General features: G+C 38.3%; 3 protein-coding genes across 6 annotated transcripts in view; all 3 read right to left on the bottom strand.

Annotated features, from left to right (window-relative positions):
* The window catches only part of tbx4 (T-box transcription factor 4), a 28,386-nt gene extending 26,986 nt beyond the window's left edge, over nucleotides 1-1,400 (bottom strand). Inside the window, exon 1 of the mRNA XM_058799267.1 lies at nucleotides 1,107-1,400. The gene's annotated coding sequence lies outside the window, so the exon portion shown is untranslated. The remainder of the gene's footprint in view (nucleotides 1-1,106) is intronic.
* A 1,751-nt stretch (nucleotides 1,401-3,151) lies between these two features.
* Nucleotides 3,152-11,130, bottom strand: tbx2b (T-box transcription factor 2b). The gene is made up of 7 exons (XM_058799264.1): nucleotides 10,365-11,130; nucleotides 9,297-9,564; nucleotides 7,987-8,133; nucleotides 6,875-6,951; nucleotides 6,528-6,694; nucleotides 5,297-5,928; nucleotides 3,152-4,669 (listed from the first exon to the last, which is right to left on the bottom strand). Exons 1-7 carry the CDS (start codon nucleotides 10,724-10,726, stop codon nucleotides 4,235-4,237), a joined length of 2,088 nt encoding a protein of 695 aa, XP_058655247.1. The 5' UTR covers nucleotides 10,727-11,130; the 3' UTR covers nucleotides 3,152-4,234.
* Nucleotides 11,131-20,169: 9,039 nt separating this feature from the next.
* bcas3 (BCAS3 microtubule associated cell migration factor) overlaps nucleotides 20,170-21,223 on the bottom strand; it is a 241,720-nt gene continuing 240,666 nt past the window's right edge. For 2 of the 4 annotated variants that reach the window (XM_058745647.1, XM_058745645.1), the window contains exon 24: nucleotides 20,170-21,026. In XM_058745647.1, coding sequence (XP_058601630.1) covers nucleotides 20,878-21,026 — 149 coding nt within the window. In that variant the 3' untranslated portion in view covers nucleotides 20,170-20,877. Of the gene's footprint in view, nucleotides 21,030-21,223 lie in introns of all 4 variants that reach the window. The other 2 variants (XM_058745646.1, XM_058745644.1) reach the window with 1 other exon arrangement.

Here is a 21,223-nt window from a genome sequence, read left to right as displayed (position 1 = left end):
CGCTTCAACAAAGAGGTGTGATGAGAATTACATGTTTGTCTTGAGCACTGTAATAGTTTAAAAATCCATCAAATCACTTTGTCTTACCTGATACATTATGAAACCAACTGTTCCTCACCACCCACGTTCAGAGAAAGAATAAAACTTTATAGCTTGTCAGGACCGGTGCTAGCTGTCACATTTTTTACCGCATTGAATATTTTATCAGGGTCATTTTTTTTTTTTTGAAAGCCACTTTCTTCTCGTCATGGCTACAGTAATGCTTGTTTACATTTTCACTGTTATTGCCGAGAAAACAAAAAGGTACATTTCATTGAACATACAGATAGTGTTGTCACTCTATACAGGGCAGGATGTCATCATTAAACAGCATATTATAGGCTTTTCGTTGAAAGTGAAACAATCCAGCAACAAATGTAAAAGAAATATTGAACCATTGTTTTGTCTAGCAAATGTTGTACTTAATAAACTGTACAAATTTCAATATTTAAAATGTGTGTGACATTTTGCCCTGGCCTGACATTTATGAAAATACTTTTCCTTTAAGTTAAAATCCACATTCATTATATAGTTGAGCATTACCTGAATGTATCCCAGTGTGGTTTTATGTTGTTCACTTGTTTACCCAATACTGGAATTTTTAATTTATAACATATATTCTAATTTAAGAACATTCTGAACTTTGTGTTTAAAATAAATGTTAGGTGACGTGTTTGCTCACCTTCATTATTGGCATACCGTATATTAATTATATGATTAATTTTAAAGCCATTTTAGGTGTAGAAGGTGTTTTAACAGTCAAATATTAGTATTTACACTAACATAAACCTGTGCACAAGTGTGACAGACTGTATGTTCTTCAAAAACAATTCACATGAACCAATAGAGATTGAGCAAGTGCATGTGAGCTCAAATTTTGATGCAGTACTGTTATTATTTTAAATAGCAATAGAAGGGTCGTTCTTGCTCTTTTTTACATGGTATTTCTGGGGTTCATAGAATTGAATGATATCAGCAACAAGTCATCTCAACCCCTCAGTGCCTTCATAGATTTTCAAGCTTCTCAGTGTTCAGTTTCAGCTTCTGCAGATCAGATAAAAACTCACCCAGACGACTGTGAGAAACCCGACGTTGTCAATGGTCCTTTTGTCTGTTTCTTTCCTTAATATAAAAGAAACAACTAGTAATTGGCTTCTACCTTAATGTCACTTTCGGCCTGTGTGCTTAAGATTCGGTCCTTCTCACTTTCCGATTTGGGTGACTTAAAGCTAAATATGTAAACACTTGGCTGGTTTTTGTCGTGTACCAGAACCGTAATTGCTTGTCATCGCAGTCTATTGATTGGTCATTGACTGATTAGTTTTGACAAAGAGTTAGCTTGCGTTGTTCGGTCTGTTAATTGAATATAACAGCGTTTAACAATGGCCCCTTAATGAAAACGAGGGCTTGTGGTTATAGCACGAGAAAGAAAAGAAGTGAAACAAGGGGGGATCTCTAATTAGGAGCTGTAACTCTCTGGATCTGTCCCTTTGTACGCGGGTGTGGGGAAGCTGCATGGCCGGCAGGCAGGCGACAGGCGCCGGTTGCTGGACAAAGGGCTGTCTGCTGCCAAAGTGGCTGGGCGTCCAAACTCTCATCCTCCCTAACCTCCTATCCGCAGCATTTAACCCTTTCACTATAACATGAGAGTAGTTTACCCCTAATATTTCTACTCTGCTGTACAGTTTATCAACTCATTACGGCTCGACAGCCTAGACTACGTTCTGGGCGCGCTCGAACCTTTAATGGTCGGTGCCAAAAAAGCGCACAACAAATCTGGGTCGCTGAGAGAGAATGAAGGAAAGGAGGTGGGGAGAGTCGATGGTAGTTCTGCTTCCGAGTCAAGCTTTGTCTATAAATACTCGTACATTGCAGTTCTACAACTATAAATAGGCTTAAAACAACACAATAGGTTGCATTGTACTCCGCAGGAAACGCTGGAAACAATAAAGCGTTCAAATTTAGACCTCTGGTCTTTGTACAGTGATGTAGTATATTTATTAATATTATCTATTATTATGATTAATATATTACTATTATTAGTTAGATTAACCCTTATAAATTAGATTGTAAGTAATAAGTAATAAAAATTTTTACCTCGCGGTAAATTGACTGTAGCGGAAGCCGCGTTCGCTGAGGAGGTAACCATAGCAACAGTAAGCCACTTCAGCACTTTTTTATGGGCCATCATCTGACAGAAAATAAATAAACCCTAACACTGTCATTATTTCACATTGTTATGGATTTAAATATAATATATATATATATATATATATATATATATATATATAAGTGTGTTTGCGTTTTGTCTACAAAAATAATTTGGCTAACTGCACAATAAAGCTCTGGTTTCACAATATGTTGTCCTAAAATTTACTTTTAGTTTATTATTATTATTATTATTATTATAGTAGCCTACAATATAGAGCATTGTGTTGCTATTGCTCTTAATATGCGTAATATTTTAGGTCTGTAGGCTATGTGTTGCAGTTGTATGCCTATACTATTTTTTCATGCTAATAATAATAATAATAATTTAAAAAACCTAAACCAAAATTGTTTGCAGGTGCCCATAAAGGCCTAATAAAACAACTACTGTTGTAGCGGTCGGTATCTTAAGATCACACTGATGTTGATGAGGGGTAAAATAATCCGGAACATGAGTCTACGACAGAGGGCGCAGTAGCTTTTGCTTTGGCTAGGCTGCTATGCTACATTTTTGAAAACCCCTTTAAACCATGATGAATTTGTAAGTATTTCTACGTAATAATTTCCACATATTATTTCTTACAAATCGTGACGTTTATTATTAGCCTATTACATGTGACCAGTAATCACAAATAGTGAGGGTGAGGCTGACCTATATTTGACGCAATTTAAAACAAACTGGCCAACACTTCTTTTTTTCCCAGCTTGTATGTTGCAGTTATCCAAATATTGCTATTTGTTTCTTCTTCTTCATAGGAATTGTATTTTTCTTAATCATTTTGTCGTCGTTCTAAAAACATTTTCAGTGACCTGTTATAACTCCGCAAGCTACATAGCCTACCTAATTCATTATGTCATTAGTAAGTGTGCAGCTTATCATTGAGATAACGTAGTACCATAAATGTAAAAATATTTAAACACGTTGATTTTTTTTATTGAAATTGTGAAAGAATCCTACAACAACAACAACAACAACAGAAAATCCGGACAGCCAGCACAACGGGACACGTTCATATATTTCTTTATATAAACTCAGCTCAAGAAGAGGAATGTGGGTCTCTTCTGTTGGAGTACATTAACCTGAGGCTTCCCAAACCTTGTGAGTCCCGCAGCGTGATAAGTGTTTTTACAGCGACTGCTACAATGCAATGATGGCACACGCTTTCATTACGTGTCACAGGCAGATTAAACAGCAACGCATCACAGATAGGAACACCTTCTGTCTCCAAACAACAAACGCTATAGCTTTCATTTACAACAACCATAGTGAAAAATGAAAAAAGAAAAAAAAAAAAAATGCAACGAGTTAAACTCTAAATATTATGTACACGCAAATGTACAGCTTTGAATAAATTAATACCAATTTGCATATTCTTAGGTCCTTGTAGCTTATTTACAGAATTAGGTTTCTTTTATTAATAATTACATTAAATAGTTCAGGTACAACTGTCTGTCGGATTTAACCTAACTAACGGTCCAACTGTCATGTCAATCCCTTTTGAAATATCCTTTTTATTTTTTCTTCTTCTTTTTTTCTTTTCCTTTTTGGATGTAGCTTGGATGTTTTCAGTCTACAGGTTTTATGTGAATCGCCATTTAGATATTGCAACAAGCAGTGATCCTACTGACGTTACGCAAAAAAAAAAAAAAAAAGTATTTTATTTGTAAATTCCTTTTTTCTTTCTTTTCTTTTTTTTTTTTTTTTTTAAATAGATTGGTGTGGTCTTGTCAGCATGTTCTATAAAGAGTCAATTAGGCTACACCATAGATTGTCTTCGCAGCGCTTCCTACGCAGATCTCCACCACCAAGAGCATCAAGTCCAACGTTTTCTTTGACTAATTTTTACTTGTTGATTGCTGTTTGCTTTTTTCCACTCCAGTCATCCATGCGCAAAAACAGTACGTAATGAAATGTCTCGCAGAGAACCACTAAATAAAATCCTCTGGCAATTCAAGTCATGCCCTGGATAGGTTTGGGGATGCTTGATCACTTGGGCGAATCCCTAGGTGAGGAAGTCTCCCGCTGACTCTCAAGGCCGCTCACTAGTCTCTGAATGTTCTGAAGTTCATTGATGGATTCCTTCATTGTTGTTTTAGGTGAGCCGTTTCTTTGACTCGCCCCCGATTTGTGATCAGGCACAGGACTCGCTTCCCTGCTACCGCATTTAGACGATTCGGATGAGGGGTTTAGGCCGCTTGGCAATCCGGTGGTGAGCAGGTTTGTGCTTTGAGGGATCGACACGGGGAGCTGGTAAGGGTTGAATCGCAGGCGAGGGCGAGTGGAGCTGCTCAAGAACGGGTTCCTTGAGAGCGAGGAGGCCGTGTTGCTGTTCGCGGGAAGGGCGGAGGCCGCTGCAGCTGCCGCGGCCATGTAGGTGTAGGGGTACGGAAAAAGTCCACCGAAGGTTGCCATCGGAATGCCCTGTAATAAGAGACATTAATAAACGACTTTTAGCACACCGAACATGCAACAGTTTGAAAGGTGAGGATCTGCTACATGGCGAATTTTCAGAGAGCCAGTATTTGCGCAGATTAACTAGTGCCACCTGTTCGCAGTCCATCTGATTTCAATGGCAGGCGTTTTTATTGACTTTTAGGGCGCATAGAAACAAATGCAACAAGAAATTATTGCTGATTGTGACAACTGAAAAACACCAAGATGCAACGAAAATACGTGGCAATCAATCTACGTCACTATTTTCAAGAATCCTTTTTTTTTTTCAAGAAATAATACTCGTTTGCAAGAACAATGATATATTTTTAAATCTATATCTGACCTTATTCAAAAGCTAAAGTTTTGTAATCAGTTTATATATTTATATTTCTGTGTAAGTCATGCAAAAAATAAATAATAATAATAATAATCGACGAAAAGTTCGACAGCCATTAGGCCTATTGCGATTTACGTGCAAGCAAAATCAAAAGCATCTCTGCAAAAACTATATCACTGTAACCCATAGCCTGTGTTTATTCACGTGCTTCCATAACCAGACAGGGCGTATGATGGCATAGGCCTAGATTTAAATTTTAATGGTGAGAGTTCCCTTACCTGAGAGGCAAGCATGTGTTGAGAGAGATGAAAGGGAAAAGGACTCGGGGTGCCCCCAGTTCCCTGGGCCGACAGGCTTCCATTCTCCAGGCCACCAGCTCCTGATACTGAAGCCAATAGATGTCCCATGCCCATGGCTGAAAACGCTCCAGGTGCCATTGCAAATTGTCCGGGGTGGAATAATAGAGGTTGTCCGGTGTTTAGTGGGTTAAAGAACTGTTGACTGTGTAGGCCGGAAAGCGCCAAACTCTGAAGGTGCCCTGCCCCAAAATGTGAAGGACTCTCTGTCTGTACCATTAGGGGAGAGAAGCTGTCTTTACTGCCGCTAAGACCACCGTTTTCCGTGTCCTTCTTTGACAAGTCTGTGTCTTTCCTCGGCCTGTTCTCTAGTTTGTCTTTCTCCAAGTTTCTCATGCTAAATATGGGATCGCTTGATTTTCGGGAGTCCGGATAATCGTCTTTCTTCTCCAGAACAGGCCTCTCCCTCTCCCGCTCCCGCTCTCGCTCCCGCCCCCGGTCCTCACATCTCGACCTGAATGGAGATGGAGGCTCTGGTCCAGGACTGCTGGAGCCACCACACCGCTCATCTTGGTGGTCCAATTCTTGCTCACTGTCAGTGCATGTTTTCTCGTCTGTGGTGGGACAAAATACTGTTTTTTTATCCACGTTCAAAACAAAAAATTTAATACAGTGGCCTACTTGCATAGATAGCCTAGTTATAATTTGTTGAACCGTTTAAGAGTCGCCTAATTTAAATTTCATAGCGTTTGACAAGCTGATGACATTTTTGTACACTTTATAATAGGCTACTTTATAATACGATGTATTGCTAAAAATAATATTGCTAACTATGAGAACAACTGAAAATAATTGCGATAGAACAGAAATAATTATCCAGTTTTAAAAAACGGACTAGCTTTGAATGTTCGGTTTTCTACATCCAGGCGTAATGTGAATCTAACGAAATCTAATTCAGGGCTATAATCTAGGCCTTATGTGTTGCTCCAGTCGGATTCATTTTATAGCCTACCTTGTTTGAGAAATTGATTTTATCAGCACATTTGTTTCATGATAAATGCTTTATTAAAATTACTTTGTCAATTATTAAAGTAGTCTTGGAAAACGCTAAGGGCATAATACAGCGGCTTGTAAATGATATGACACTTAGGCATGTTTCCTCTCAGTGATCGTGAAGCATAGCAATATAATTTATTCATAGATTTAGACCTACCTCTGCTGCTCCGGTTAAATCTAAGTGGGCTGGAAACCGGTCCAGGTGAATGACCAGCATCTCTGCCGGTTGTAGGTTCGCTTGAGGAAGCATCAGAGTCCGCGCCATCACGGTCCACTTTACATTGATCCTCATACATGCGTAATGATGGAAGGGTCAATTGTTTCCTTTAAAAAAAAATTAAAAAGTGAAAAAAAGAAATATGACCTAAGTTGACCCACATCACACAGTAAAATAAATAATAAATAAACCCGTTGAAATCTAAACATTTTGCTAGACGCTGAATCCGGTTTCTTCGGCCATTTTACATTGCGTAATGCATGTGAACTATAGTTTTCAAAACCTACCTTTTTTCCCTTCTTCCATTCCCTGTGTCTCTGAAGCCTTTGGCAAAGGGGTTATTGTCAATCTTCAGCTGTGTTATCTGAATGCAAGGCAAAAAAAAAAAAAAAAGATGCGTATATTATATTATTCGCAATTTGTTTGTACATTGTTAAAACAATTATTAATATACTGGTATTGTTATCAATGTAATGCTGCACGAATGCATAATCTACACATACACAATCTAAATACTCAGATTTAAATGCATAAAAAGCAAAGCCCTCATTGTGATCATCAGTTATTATCCCAACACCGTTAAACACGCTACACAGACTACTTTAGAGTGATAATTTAATTATTAAAAATGTTTAATGAAAAAGATCAAATCACGACCCCCCTGAGAAAATGCCACGAGTAAACATTTTCCATTTGTCAAATTGGTATCCTCTACAGCACAACAGAGAGAACAAGAGAGGCGAACTAGAGGAGTGACGCCGACCTGCTATCAATAATTAATAGTGTGGTTTGAATCATTGCCAGTTTTTACAAGTTCCATGAAAATACAGAGCGATGTAACAGAACGATTTTCGTTGTGCCCAAGTGATTTGGACGCTGTAGGCTATAAATTCAGGAGAAACCAAGGCCTTAAAGTTCATAGATTGCTAAGCTAGATGGCCTCTGCTTTTTGCGTTTAGCAACTGACACGCTTTGATTGCTGAGCCTCAGAGTGTGTAGCTCCCGGACAAACCGGCGAGCTTAAGTGCCTGCTAATCGATTGTGACTCTATGTCATAAACTTTACGATACCGACAAGCTCACTAGGCCCCTCGGACACAGACTACAATTAACATGAGCAGTAGCTTGAAGTAGCACTGGACACGAGGAATTTGAAATGCTTTAGAGATACACTTTTGCATCCACATATTTAAAATAGGCCTACTACTTCTATAAATACTACTCCTCTTGTTAAGTGAGCATAAGATATAAATAAGATCAAATGCAGAGCGTGCAAAACGCATCACAGAACAAAAGCAAAAATGCGAACATAGTAAAGTTATACATTATATAGGTGCACACATCTATAAGGTCCACAGCACGGTTGCTTTAATTCATTAAAATATGGGTAGCCTACATACCTTGTCGTTTTGATAAGCTGTGACAGCAATAAAATCGGTCTCAGGAAAAACATATGTCCTGAAAGTGCTGTACGGAAGCTTCAGAATATCGTTGGCTCTCACAATATGGAACCTGGGCTGGTATTTATGCATTGAATTCAGGATGGTCTAATGAGAAGGAGAGGAATGGAAAACATTAGTGCTTGTCAAAATAATTATCCATTCAAGTCATTAGTCTTTAAAATCGTTTTAGACAATAAATACCGCATAATATATGTAGTAATAGTGGAAATATTGTTCTTGGGTTAAATCACATAACAACAGGCCTGTGCCAGTGGCAGGTAGACAGAAAACAGTCACGCGAACACGCAACATGAGTTATTTGGTGGTGCAATCATTATAACACAAATTAAATCTGAAATAGATGCATCAAAAATAAGAGTTTATTAATTGTACAGTTTAAAGGAGCCTTACAACAACAAAATGTGATCAACGCACACACACACACAAAAAAATATGTATATATTTTCTGTTTGACTGTACAAATATCAAATGGTTGTGCCATGCATGTAAATGTTTCATTTGTTTCCAGTCGATTTGTTTGCAAGTCGCGTAAGGGAGCAGGTCACACACTATATTTGACTGCATGCTCACGTATAGAGTATTGGTCAGCATCGTTGTCCGTCTCAACAATGTTCATTGAACTATCAGAGACTGCACAGGTCGCTCTACCTATGCAATTTGTTGCTGCGCTTACTCAAAACAGCCCAAATTACACTTTCACTGTTGCTATTTGTGAACTCATTTACTGTAGCGTGATTCAAGGTCTCTCCGGTTCCTTTGACCTCATTTTTTTTGTCACTTCCACCCCCTCATAAAAGTTATAGCGCTCTGCGCCTATCATAACAATAGAAGTATCAGTGGCCAAGGAAAAAACTCAGGATGAAGTATTTACATTACATAACCAAGCTGTCAATGTCATCATTATTCATAACGAATAAAATTGACTTAGTACGTCATATCTGGTTTATAAGCTTGCCGAAACGAAGAAAAAAATGAATGTAGCGACAGTAAAGAATTGTACATGGGCCGAAGAAATTAAGTAAGCTAACATATATATTTTAGAACATCCATAATTCTCTTCGCCCGGGAATAAACAGCGAAATTGTAAGCATGCCTAATCATTGCGAGCGTAAGCATTACAGCCCACAGATGGCAGTAAGTTTATATTTATATATTACACAGCAACACACAATTACAACAGGCCTACATGCAACACACAAAACGGGTTATTTAAAAAAAATAATAATAATAAAAAATGGGTTACTTACAAATCCGTGTTTGTCCGAAATGTTGTTGGTTAGCTTCAGTTTATGAAAAGCAACAGGCTTAGCCATCCATTGTTCCCCAGTAGCTGGGCTATCCGGATGTATATACATTCGCTTTGGCATCTCCGGGTCGGCCTTCCCCGCGACCATCCAGCGAGAGTTATGGAACTTGTAGCGGCAGTCGTCGGCAGCCACAATATCCATTAATAGAATATACTTGGCTTTTTTATCGAGTCCATTGATGCGGACTTTAAAAGGTGGAAACATTCTCCTGTAGAAAAAGGAAATATGTCTATAAATCAAAATCTTTTTTCGTTTCAAATGTGGGCAGATGCAAGCTTAACGTTTTAACAACACAACCAAATAATATTTAAACGTTTTGTTTACCTTAGCTAGATTTATTCAATAAAACAACCGCACTAAAAATACATGTTCAACAAATATTAACATTTCACTTGGCTGCAGATAATTTAGCTCGCCGCAAGACTTAAATCTTCCATGAAAGTGGCAGGTTATTTACATAAAATAGTTTATTGTCACCTCGGTACATAAGCAGACCAAGAGAAACATTTCTCTTTACGAAATAAATGAAAGCACGATTTAACTGTGCCACACCGTGCCTTGAAAGTCAATATTTGTTGGTATTGATATAAGCAACAAAAAGCCTCGGCTATTTTCCTTTTGCTAGCCACAGAGTACGCATCGCTTGTACTTTCCCCATTTCGTTTTCATAAGTCAAATGAACAGATGAATCGTTCAGGTACACATGCTCTGACAGTAAGACATTCATTTCTACAGTCTCTTTGACATAATAATTAGGTCAGCCAGTTCAGGGCGCAAGACATTAATGGGGAAATAAAGGGGAAATGGCTTACGATAGCGATGTGCAAAAGACAGAGATTTAGTAATGAATTTACTGGGCCTGCTGTACTACACAGCCGTCGAACGAAACGTCCGTGCAACAGACGGCGAATTTTTTGTGGAATATATGCGAAACGCTGAGTGCATCATAGCATTCCCTCGTATGAACACTGAAACAAAAGACTAAAAATAGAGCAGCCGTGAACTCACCTGCCAGATTTCGTAATAACCATTTCTGTTCCTATTTTGTGGAACTGGTCCCATAGATCCTTCGCTTCCAGTGTGACTTTTGGATCGTCTTCAACCTCTTCCTCTGGCTCCAGGCTTTTAAGACTGCGAAGATGAGCTGCATGATGATGGTGACTCAGAGCCGGATGGAGCCCAGCCTCCGCGGCTCCGGAGAGGGTATGGTCCGGGATCGGCTTTGTGAGAGCCCCGGGAGGCAAGGTCAGCGCCGGGAAGAAGGAGGGTTGCGCGGCCGCGAGAAAAGCTGACATGGGAAAGTCGGTTGGCCGGTGAGCGTGGAAAGGGTGGTAAGCCATCGCAGTCCCTGTAAAAACTGGATCTCTCATCGGTGCATCCAACAATCGTAGTGAAAAAATATGTTTAGTGGTGTTCTCTGGCAAAAGCAGCGCGTATCCAGACGATAGATTGTCTCACTACGAGGAGGAAAAGCGCAGCAAGGCAATTTTGGCAAAATATGAATCGCGAAAAGGCGAGCAAAGACGGTGGTAAGGATCTTCCACTTAAACTCCCGTAGCTGCTAGTTTCCACGAAGTCCCCGTAATAATATCAGTCAAAGTGAGCGCAACGACGCTTTGAAGGCAGATTTGGGGATTCCTGTTCTCCAACAGTTGCTCTCATAAAAAGATTACTCTTTCGATGCGGATGTCCATTCAAGCGCAGTCATTCTACGCAGACACGGAGATGAAATGGTTAGATCTTGCCCTGTCCACTGTACAACTGTAACTATCTCACATGTCCTTCCTGCTCTGATCCCAGCACTAATGAACCAAGCCCCCTTGATTGCTGATTTTACGCTTTCTGGACCAATTGTGGGCCTCCATAGGCGTGGTTTTGACAGCTCCGGCCAGGCTCAAGGAGAGGGGGTGGACAAGAAGGTGTCGGAAGCATTAGCAGTAAGAAAACATGTCAACAGAATAAAATATTAACCAATGACAGAAAAGATCGGGAAATCCCACCCCCGTCTCCAAGCCAAGCACCGGGTCAGCCCTCAGTGCTTAGCCGGTGGTGACTGCACCTCGGTCGGCTTACGCTTTATAATTACGATGCCTCCTTGTTCGAGGAACAAACTCACTCTCCGATACACTGAAAACAAGGAATTAAGATTATTGACGTGTAAATTAACAAAAAGTGCATATTGTTATGATTAATAAGCGCAAAATATTAGATGCCTTTCACATTTTAAAACATTATAAATTGAGGATAACTATTCGCAATAGTCAATAAAAATATCAGGAACACACCAAATGACGTTTATTTTTTCGCTGTACATGTCAAAGTGACGCGTACGAGTACTTTGTTCATAATATAGCACTGTACACTCACAGCTAAAGGACCTTGTTGTGCGTATGAATTGAATTCAACGCTTCACTGTGTGAATAACTATTTCCGTGCTTCCTGCGTGTGTCGCGACAGACTTCATGTGAGGAACAGCAGCCAATAATGGGACATTGGTACTTTAAATTCTGCCCCGGGTCATTCAAAGCGCACAGCCACGCGCTATACCTACTGAAGAAAGAGGAAGACAGTTGATGGAATCTAAAGACCAGTGTAAAGATAAATTTGGTGAGTGCTGCATTACTCTTAACTGTTAACTCTTAACAGGCATCTGCGGTTAACTTTTAATATTACTTTTTTATTTGCTCCATTTATGTCGCAATATACAAAGACAACTGTTTAGGGAATGTAAAGGTATTGTATTCATGAATTTACATGTAGCCTATTGATCCTAACGCTGAATGTTCAGGTGAGCGCATAAAAGTAGTATATGCTCCGTTCTATTCTCGAAAAAATAACATAGGCTACGTCTCAATGCATTTAGGTTTAAGTCACCATCTATTTTCGACCTGTAGTTTTAGCAGTGGGTCGAGCCATAAGTGTAGTCTATACCTTTAAGAAATCCACTCGTGGACTCTAGATTTACTTGGATTGGGTTTGTTAGATAGCCGCTTGGCGCCAGTCGGCTGACGTACCGCAGTAAGAACCGTCTCTTGTCAGTTCATATTTACTCCAAAATCCTCTAACAGTGCACTCCAATCCCTTTAGCATTTACGCCGACGTTTTGGCTTGCGCTTGCCTTCTTTGTCTCCAAATGACTTGTGATCTTTATAAGTTAGTATTTCAGTGTATACTTTTCGATCAGATGTCGCACTAAATACTTCCAATATTTCCAAAACGCATCAATGCCCAATCTATGTTTTTGTGCGGACGGATTCAACCGGTTGCGGAATGTTGTCACTTTTACACTTCGATACAAATCAGCAGAACATGATGACAGGCTGTATGTTTAACCCTTACTGTGCCAGAGAGGACCTGATAGAGTGATTAAATATTGCTTATAAAATATTGAAAAGTTACAAAGTAAAATATTAGAGTATTTTTTTTAATGTCAACAGCTGGCCAGAAGCTTGATTACTTTGCAGTTGAATTCTTTAAAACGGCAGTGAGGACGTTTAATAGCCTATAGGCTTTTTGTATTTAGTTGCACGATTTATGAAATTTACTTAATTGGACATAAAATGGTTTAGAGTGCATAGGTTTCATTAGAGAGCATTACGGATTACCGCTCACCTCATAATGTCATTAAAACAGCTAAACGGTCTTTGTAAAAAATAATTTTATTGCGCGTTTTCGAATTGAACAGCATTTAAATATTAATCAAGGACAACGTGTTTAGCAAATTCACGACTGTCTGTTGACAAGTTAAATAACACATTCACACCATAACACTGCATAAGAATATCTAATCCGCGCCGTAAACGGAGAAAGCAGAGACAAAGTAGGCAGACACTTGTTGCCGAAGCCACGAGTGAACAGACACAGAGCTAAAGCGGGATTTATTGAAACTGACACTAAAATATGGGATATGCGGATATGCACGCCTTTACCAGACAGGTATGCTAATTATTTAAGTAGGATACGATTTTCTTTTAAAAGTCGTGAAAATAATACCAAATAAACATAATAATGAATGAAAATAAATCAATACGGTTACGAACGAAACATGTTCAAAATTTATTGTATGACAATATAACAATAAAACGTTTTTCTGCTTTTGTGATGAAGAATGTTTAAATATAGCCAAACGAAATGGCAAACAAGAAAGTAAGTAGTGTCTCCTGCATAAAATCTTCATTATTTCAAGCTAAAATTAAGAGCCGTGCTAAAATACATTATCTCAAATGAGAGTAAAATAAGCACATAACTCTCCTGAGTTTTAGAATATAAAGTGTTAACTTTAAATAAAGTCTAATTAATTATACGAACATCATTTTGACAAACCAAAATATGTTAGCCTAACATAAAATCACATTCTAGAGGAGAAACTGCCAATTTATGATCAGTTTACTTCCTGGTTTAGTGATTAAGCTTTTTTCCTGACACTGAAAACACCGTTTCCACCTTTATTCAACCTATCCAGCGCATTTGATGTAAATATTAAAGATCGTTTATGAAAAATATACACATTTTTTGTAGGCTATGTAAAGTGTTACCTGCAGCACGTTGTTGAAACAGGACTAATCGATAGTCTTGTTTGATCTCTGGGCTAAAACTTCGACAGAGAGCGATTTGGATTGGGAAGAGATTAACCACACATGGGAATGGTAATGGTTTTCTATGTATATACTTAAGGAAGTAATCACATCAACAAAGTCTCTGCAATTACGCCAGATTTATTTTTCCTGCTGTACGCATCTAAACCGACAAGCTGAGCTCTTATCACACATGATTTAAAAAGCGTTCATGCTGGAAAACTTTTCACAGCACTGCCACTGTTTACTGCCAAAACAACGAGGCGTCGGAAAACCAATGACCACTTGTAGGTTATTCCGAATAACTGTAATGATGAAAAACACAACATCGTTAAAGGTTTGTCAGGAGATGGAGAGGAGTGTCTATGTGCATCAACTTCGACCAGAGGACGTTTTCATTAGTTAAAAATAGCCTGGTGCCAAACTTTTATGCATGATCTGCTTCTGTCAGCTTTTGTGTCCTTGAGACGGTGTCCGCTGTAAGACAATGTGTCTAATTGTGTTTCCAGGTTCTAAGGAAATTAATATGTTCCTGCAAAAAGATAACGCAAACCTTTGCAATACCTTTCACATATATGAAACCAGATGATCCTCTGGGGCTGATCATTAAATGACCGTTGCTCTTTTTTTCTTCTGCTTTTACATTGTTGCTCCTTCTTTTCATCTTTTCATCATCTCTCTGCATCATCTCTCCTGCTATATTTAGCCAGTAGACTGAGGCCTTGGCGCCAGACCGTTTAAGACCTGTCAAAGTCCCTCATATTTCCCCTTGTCACATGTATACCCAGCGCCTCCACCAGCTAGCAGCCCCCTCTCTGCTCCTCCTCCTCCTCCTCCTTTCCGTCCAGCTCTCTCCTCCATTCTTACTACCCATCCACGCACACCCTGTATACATTTCCCTATGTCTCCTCTTTTTCATTAGGACAGTTGATCTGATCGTGCTTATTTTGCCAAATCGTACAATTTGCTTTTCGCATAGCCCGTTTTGTATCACCCAACCGAGTCAGCAGAACCTCCTCTGGACATGGACATACTGTACCTGATGGATGCGCAACAACAATTTTATAGACAGCTGTGGTGCTCTGCTTCTTCTCTCCCACTCTCCTTTTGCCCAAATCTAAACGCCCATTCCTTAAAACTATAAAACACATAGCACGTTGCTTTCACTAGGCGAAGATCTCAAATAGTCTTTATTCCGAGGTGATGCTATTGCTAACCCCATCCCAGTCCTCACATAAACCTGTTGATTTCAATAGATTTACAACAAAACCAAAAACCAAACTCATATTACGGATCAACATTACGTTTGAACATTTTGAAACAGTAAAATATTGCTTCGTGTTTCTAAAATTGCAATTTTATAAGACAGATGGCCTATGTCTGAAAGCGAGTCTCGCTTATCTTTTTAGTAATTTAATAATAGTGATTAAGACTGTTTGTAGAGATCCTGACAGGTTATCTGGTTTTAGGCATTTAGGGAAAAGAAGATTCGAGTACATAAATATGCACCGGCTTCAGTGATCAAACAACAATCGCTGCAAAACAATCAAGATATTTTATAGCTATATTTTCAGTTTTCTTGGTGGAAATAGTCAAAGATTTACTAATTATTCAATAGTATCAGGACATCCTTCAGTATTTTCCCCATAATGCTTTAATAATTCTCAACTTCCAGAATCCACTCAAAAGGACTAAATCTTTATTTTATTAAAGACGCTTAAATTGATTTAGGCGAAGCACGGCTGATTTTGGAAGCTACACCTTTTTCAGGTAACAGGTGGGGGCGCTCTAATGACCTCAGGGAATAGGTTTACCTGGTTCTGCAGCCCGTTCAGTGCCGTGCAGTGTCTTCATTAGAGACAAAAGCAAACCAAAATGTTGTCTAGCATGGAAATCCTGGTCTTTTCTCTCAATTTAATATTTTTTTCCGAGCATGGGTTTAGCACACTGAGCGCTTAGCTCGGTTATTTTATACTAAATAATGTTAAGTAGCCTATTACACATTGATAATTGTATTTAGCAAACATTGCATCCGTACCAACTGAAAATAATAACAGGCTCTGTTTCATGCTTTAGTCGTAGTAGCAATAACCTGTTGATACAGCCATAGATTATGTAACCCAAAACATTTTTTGCTATAATCACAAGAACTAACATATATTAGAAGCTGATATGTAGAGGTGAGAACAGCAAGGTTATACATGTAAATATCACACTGTATTAGTAATTAAATCAGTGATTTATTTGGTTCCTTTATGATGACACACACACACACACACACACACACACACACACACTGGACTTTCTCGGTCCCCTGAGATTTTGTGTTATGTGATGCTGACTGAGCCCATCATTTCCCCTTCAGCGATGAAGCCTCGTGCTCCGTTTATATGCAACAAGTGCTTTACCCCTTTGTACATTTTAAAGTTATTTGTGGTTGATAAAAAATGTATAATGCCTTCAGATCTAATGTAATGATACACTAACCAGGTTTTTCATCATTATGGTAAAACATCTTTGTTTCCATTCATTTAACTTGTAACAACAATTTCTGTCTGTTTACTCAACTAGTAAAATCAGTAATCAACAATGAACTAATTTGCTGCATAACTTTGGCACCACAAATTTCTTTAAAAAGGGCAATTTAGACTAATTTAATATTTCTATTGTATTGTATCGTATGTGTGTGTGTGTGTGTGTGTGTGTGTGTGTGTGTGTATATATATATATATATATATATATATATATATATATAAAACGCGCAAGGGGAATAAAATTAGACTTATTCGTTAAATAATTTTTTTTTTTTTTTCCCCTTATTGTGGCACGTGCAGTTATCCTGTTGTTTTAAAACAGCAATACGAAGACTGTAGATTTTATTACTCTGCACATTTAGGTAATTACTAAGTGGTGATTATATTAACGTATTTTTTCTCTCCAAAGAACAAATGTAAAATACAAAGGCATTTCAGTCATTTAATCATCTCCAATCAGAAACGTGTCGTGTAGTGTGAATAAATAAACACATTTTCTATATTATATTTGCATGCACGATTTGCAAGTTTCCGACTTTATAATTAATGACCTTAAATATACTTTATATGCATTTTATTCTAAATAATGTTTTTTCCACAGACTGCTTCAAATAGGAAAGTTCAACTTGTCACTGTAATGGGATACGAGATAAGGGATGAGGGGGGAAACTCGAAGTAACATCAATAATATAAAACAACTACCCTTTCACAATCAATCCGGCGCTGTTCAATGAGAATGACTTGAAGATAAAGGAAGATTGTTCTCGCTGTATCTGTGAGCAGCAAACAGACGTCCATCGTCTCGGTCAGGACGCGTCCAGGTGTGGGGATCCTGAAGATAAGTTGATCTAATCGAGGCTATTCAGCAGCTAATTGAAAAATAGTGTATGTCACACATTAATGTCAACACTGTCCCCTTTAATCCTCCAGGAGCTGTCAGATATTATCCAGTTTACTGTCTCTCAACAGTTGTGGAGATGAGTGCTTTACACGCCTCGTCTGATTGACAAGTAACATAGGCTGTTACAACACGAAGCGATTACAAAATTGTACTATTTACGGTTTGCTGGAAGGCAACAGACAACCTCTAATCAACCAGCTCCTGTAAACACGCTGTTTTTTTTCGTGTATGTAAAGCTGTAGGTCTGTGTAGAATACAGCAAATAAATTATGTGGAGAACATTAGCTCACTCGAACCGCGCGAATAATTTGCATCTTTTTTTTTTCATTTTCACAAAAGCATTTGTGAAGTGAATTTCTTCAACATTTATTTCAGACAAAGAGTGTCTTTAAAATATAATGAGTTGGATTGTGCAATGTAAATAACATGTATGGATATAGGTAGGCTATAGCCTTTAAAAAAAAAAAAAAAAAGGTAACAGGGTTGACGGTTTTACCATTTAATTTAATATTAAATATATACATTTAATACTGTTTAAGTTCATGACACTACAAGGTGTTTAAGATAAATTTATTCTGTTTATTGAATAAAAGATATTTGTATAAATATCAGGTTTGTACAAAATCATAGCAACAGAGTTGACTAAGATTGTTCTCTACTGAAAAACCTAACAAAATATAGTGAGAGACACTTAGGCTACCTGAATGATGTATGTTGATGTCTTTTTTTATTTCTAATAAAAACTTGTCCACTAAACTCTAAAAGCATGCATAATGCAAATAAAATCAGCAAAGCTACTACAAAGTACAATATTTTATTCATCTTTATACAGATGAAAAACGAGTTACTGGATTTTTGTTTAAGGTGTTAAGAAAAATACCTACAAGAAACCGTAAAATATACTTTATTCTAAGGTGGTTGAGGTTCTTGTTCTCTAATTTTTTTCCCCTTTAAAGACATCTTATGTTTTGTGTTCATGGTTCAAGAGGAGCAGCCATTAGTTCAGTTAGTAGTTAAGGGATGCATGACCTCTGAAGGAGGGGAGAGAAAACAGCCTGTTACTGAATGGAGCCCGTTCCCATTGGGATACATGGAGTGTGGAGGATTCGAGGAGTGTTTTGGAACAAACAGCCACAAAATCTTACATGGATTGCCAACAAGCCTTGACAGATTGACTCATGGTAGATTGTGTATCAGTGCCACAGCGACTAAACGGCAGACTGTTTATAGATGAATGCTTCTTTAACAAACTAAACGTACAAATTTGCACAGCAGCCTTCTGACCCCGCAGAGAGGAGGAAACCTCTGACACTCCTCACTGAAATGCCTGCTATCTTCTGTTGGTATTTATAGGCTGTCCCCCCGATGATAAGGTGGCACTGGCGGTCTGGAGGGAGACAGAGAGGAACGAGGGCTGACCTTCCCAGATGGAGAGTGTGAGCTCTGCCACTGTCTTCCACACTGTCTAGATGACTGCTTCACGTCACCTTCGAGAGACTGTGGGAAGCATTACTTTATAAGGGTCATTGTGTGCGTGTTTTTTTTTAAAGGTGGAAGTGATGAGAAGATGCTGGTGAGGATGGAAAAGTGAAAAATTTTCTTTGCTTTGCATACAAAATATCTCTGCTTGTTTGACTCAGTACAATAAAGATCACTATGATGACAAAACAGTGGCTTTTTTTTGCAATACTATCTGTCTGCTGCATTAGGTCAAGTTGCATAAGAAAATGACAGTTACATTATATTGTTGCTTATTTGATAGCAAAGTTAAATATAATTACTCAGTGATGCGTTTAAAATATTAATTTCACAAGTTCAATATTTTAGAGTTGATAAATTCCTGGTGAAGTTGTGCTGGAAAATTCAGCTGCTCTATATAATCGCAAATAAACTTATCGTTATAATATCATAACACAAAGCTTACACACATGCAATTAAAGCAGCAACGGAAGAAATCTCAGCCTGTGTCCTGAAGCTTGTGGAAGATTCATGATGATAAAAAAAAAAAAAAACAGTTCCATAAACAAAGGCAGTGATTGAGATTCGTAGCCTCAGGCCCAGATTTTTACCTCGTCATTTAAATGCATTTATTTATTTATTTTTTTGTATAACAAATATATTCAGGAGAGAGCAAGGTAAGTTAACAACAAACTAAGGAAATCAGAATGCATATGCTGTGTTAAGCAAACACACAAATGTATAGAAGACTTGTTAAATTCACTTGCATAAATTCCTATTTCAAGATCACATTGCGTAAGTATTATTACAAAAAATATAGTCCATACAAAGCATGTGCACTGTATTCAGACTTAAAGTCATGCCAACTTGAATGCCGTTATAAATTACGGTGAACAAACTCTTCATGTTTCCTCTCCAGCTACTGAGGCTTTCAACATGCACAGAGCTGCCAGCCAACAGCGGGCTCTTTAAGCTTTTTGACAAGCTGATGATTAGGACCGTGTATTCACATTTCTTGTTTAATTGGTTATCGATAACTGTGTGTTTTGTGTGCATGTAAAACGTTCCATCCAGTCAAGCAAAGCTAAAAGACATTCTTTAAACAAAGCCATTTAAAACAGTTAAACAAACAAGCTAATACAAAATGATATACTGATGATGATAATGATGGAACTACTTTTTGAACATTTGGGTAGTGTCAAAATCAATCGCCTGAGCTGAATGAGATCTTTGAGAGCGCCACTGCGAAATACCAGCCTAGAAAACAAGGAAACGTTAGAACACAAAAATCCCTTTTTGAAAGAATCAATACATGTCATTTACGCATAAATTGAAAGGAATTTAAATCATTTGAATCCACTGAATTTATAAAGCAAATAAAATTAAATCCAAGAAACTGACTTGTTAAAAACCATAATAATAAAAAAAAATGAAATCAAATATACAGAAAAATGTGCGGAATCAACTGTAAACATGACCATGTTTGATTACCTATAAAAGTCAAATCAATTCAAATGTGAACTACAGTACATGTCTACTAAAATATATCATACACTGTCTACTGATGGTGTTGATCAAAACAAATCAGCACAGCGCTTTATAAGCTCAAACCTAAACTCAACTACTGAGAGGTAATCAGGACACACTCTCTCACTCACACACACGCGTTCGATAAAGATACGCATTGGAAGTTCGATAATGATATTGGTAATATGACACATCTTTGAGAAAAGTGGCAACTCCAACAGATCCCTTCTACAGTTCATCTGACCCGTCAAGGTTAATGTCCATGCACTCTCTTTCTCTCTCGCTCTCAGGTGGAGGCAACGTTAACATTAATCTACAAGGGAAGTGAATGACAAAGGATGTTAACGCAGGGCCTGATTGAACAGGGTTTTCCTGCATGCCGGGTTTGATTAAAGGAAAATCCACATTTCAAAGAACAGAGAAAAGATATAGCGGAGCAGGATGGAGCTGTGTTGATGTATTGTGGTTGTGCTGTCAAGATTGTCCAAAGGCGACAGAGAAGTTTCCTTGGGGCGGGACGGCTGGTTTTAGGGGAATGCGGTGGGGTAGAGGCTGAGGGGCTGGCTCTCATTGGTGGGGAGAGGGGACCGGTAGCCCTCGAAGTTTCGGGGAATGCTGCCACTGGTGGAGCCAGAACTATTGCTGAGCGTCTCGATGCTTCCCTCCCTCTGGAGCTCTGCTGCATTCAAAACACACACACACACACACACACACACAGAGAGAGAGAAAGATGAAGCAAATAACAACATTAAACAAGACTCGCACTGTTAGGCAGGATCACTGCAGAGCTTGAAGTCATTAAAGATTTAAATGATTCACTGCATTACTGTAAAAAGTGTGTTAATCTCAAGATTAACCTCATGATTAATCTAT

The sequence above is a fragment of the Onychostoma macrolepis genome, chromosome 15, assembly GCF_012432095.1.
Source record: "Onychostoma macrolepis isolate SWU-2019 chromosome 15, ASM1243209v1, whole genome shotgun sequence".
In the NCBI taxonomy this organism is placed as follows: domain Eukaryota; kingdom Metazoa; phylum Chordata; class Actinopteri; order Cypriniformes; family Cyprinidae; genus Onychostoma; species Onychostoma macrolepis.
Note: the sequence above shows the minus strand (reverse complement) of the source record. Positions and strands in the feature narration are given on the sequence as shown.

Excerpts from the sequence above, each read along its gene's own strand:
- tbx2b (XM_058799264.1), bottom strand. The coding sequence starts at position 10,726 with ATGAGAGATCCAGTTTTTACAGGGACTGCGATGGCTTACCACCCTTTC. Across the intron at positions 9,565-10,364 it reads GTTATTACGAAATCTGGCAG|GAGAATGTTTCCACCTTTTA; the intron begins GTGAGTTCACGG and ends CTTTTTCTACAG. Across the intron at positions 8,134-9,296 it reads TTTCGGACAAACACGGATTT|ACCATCCTGAATTCAATGCA; the intron begins GTAAGTAACCCA and ends CCTTCTCATTAG.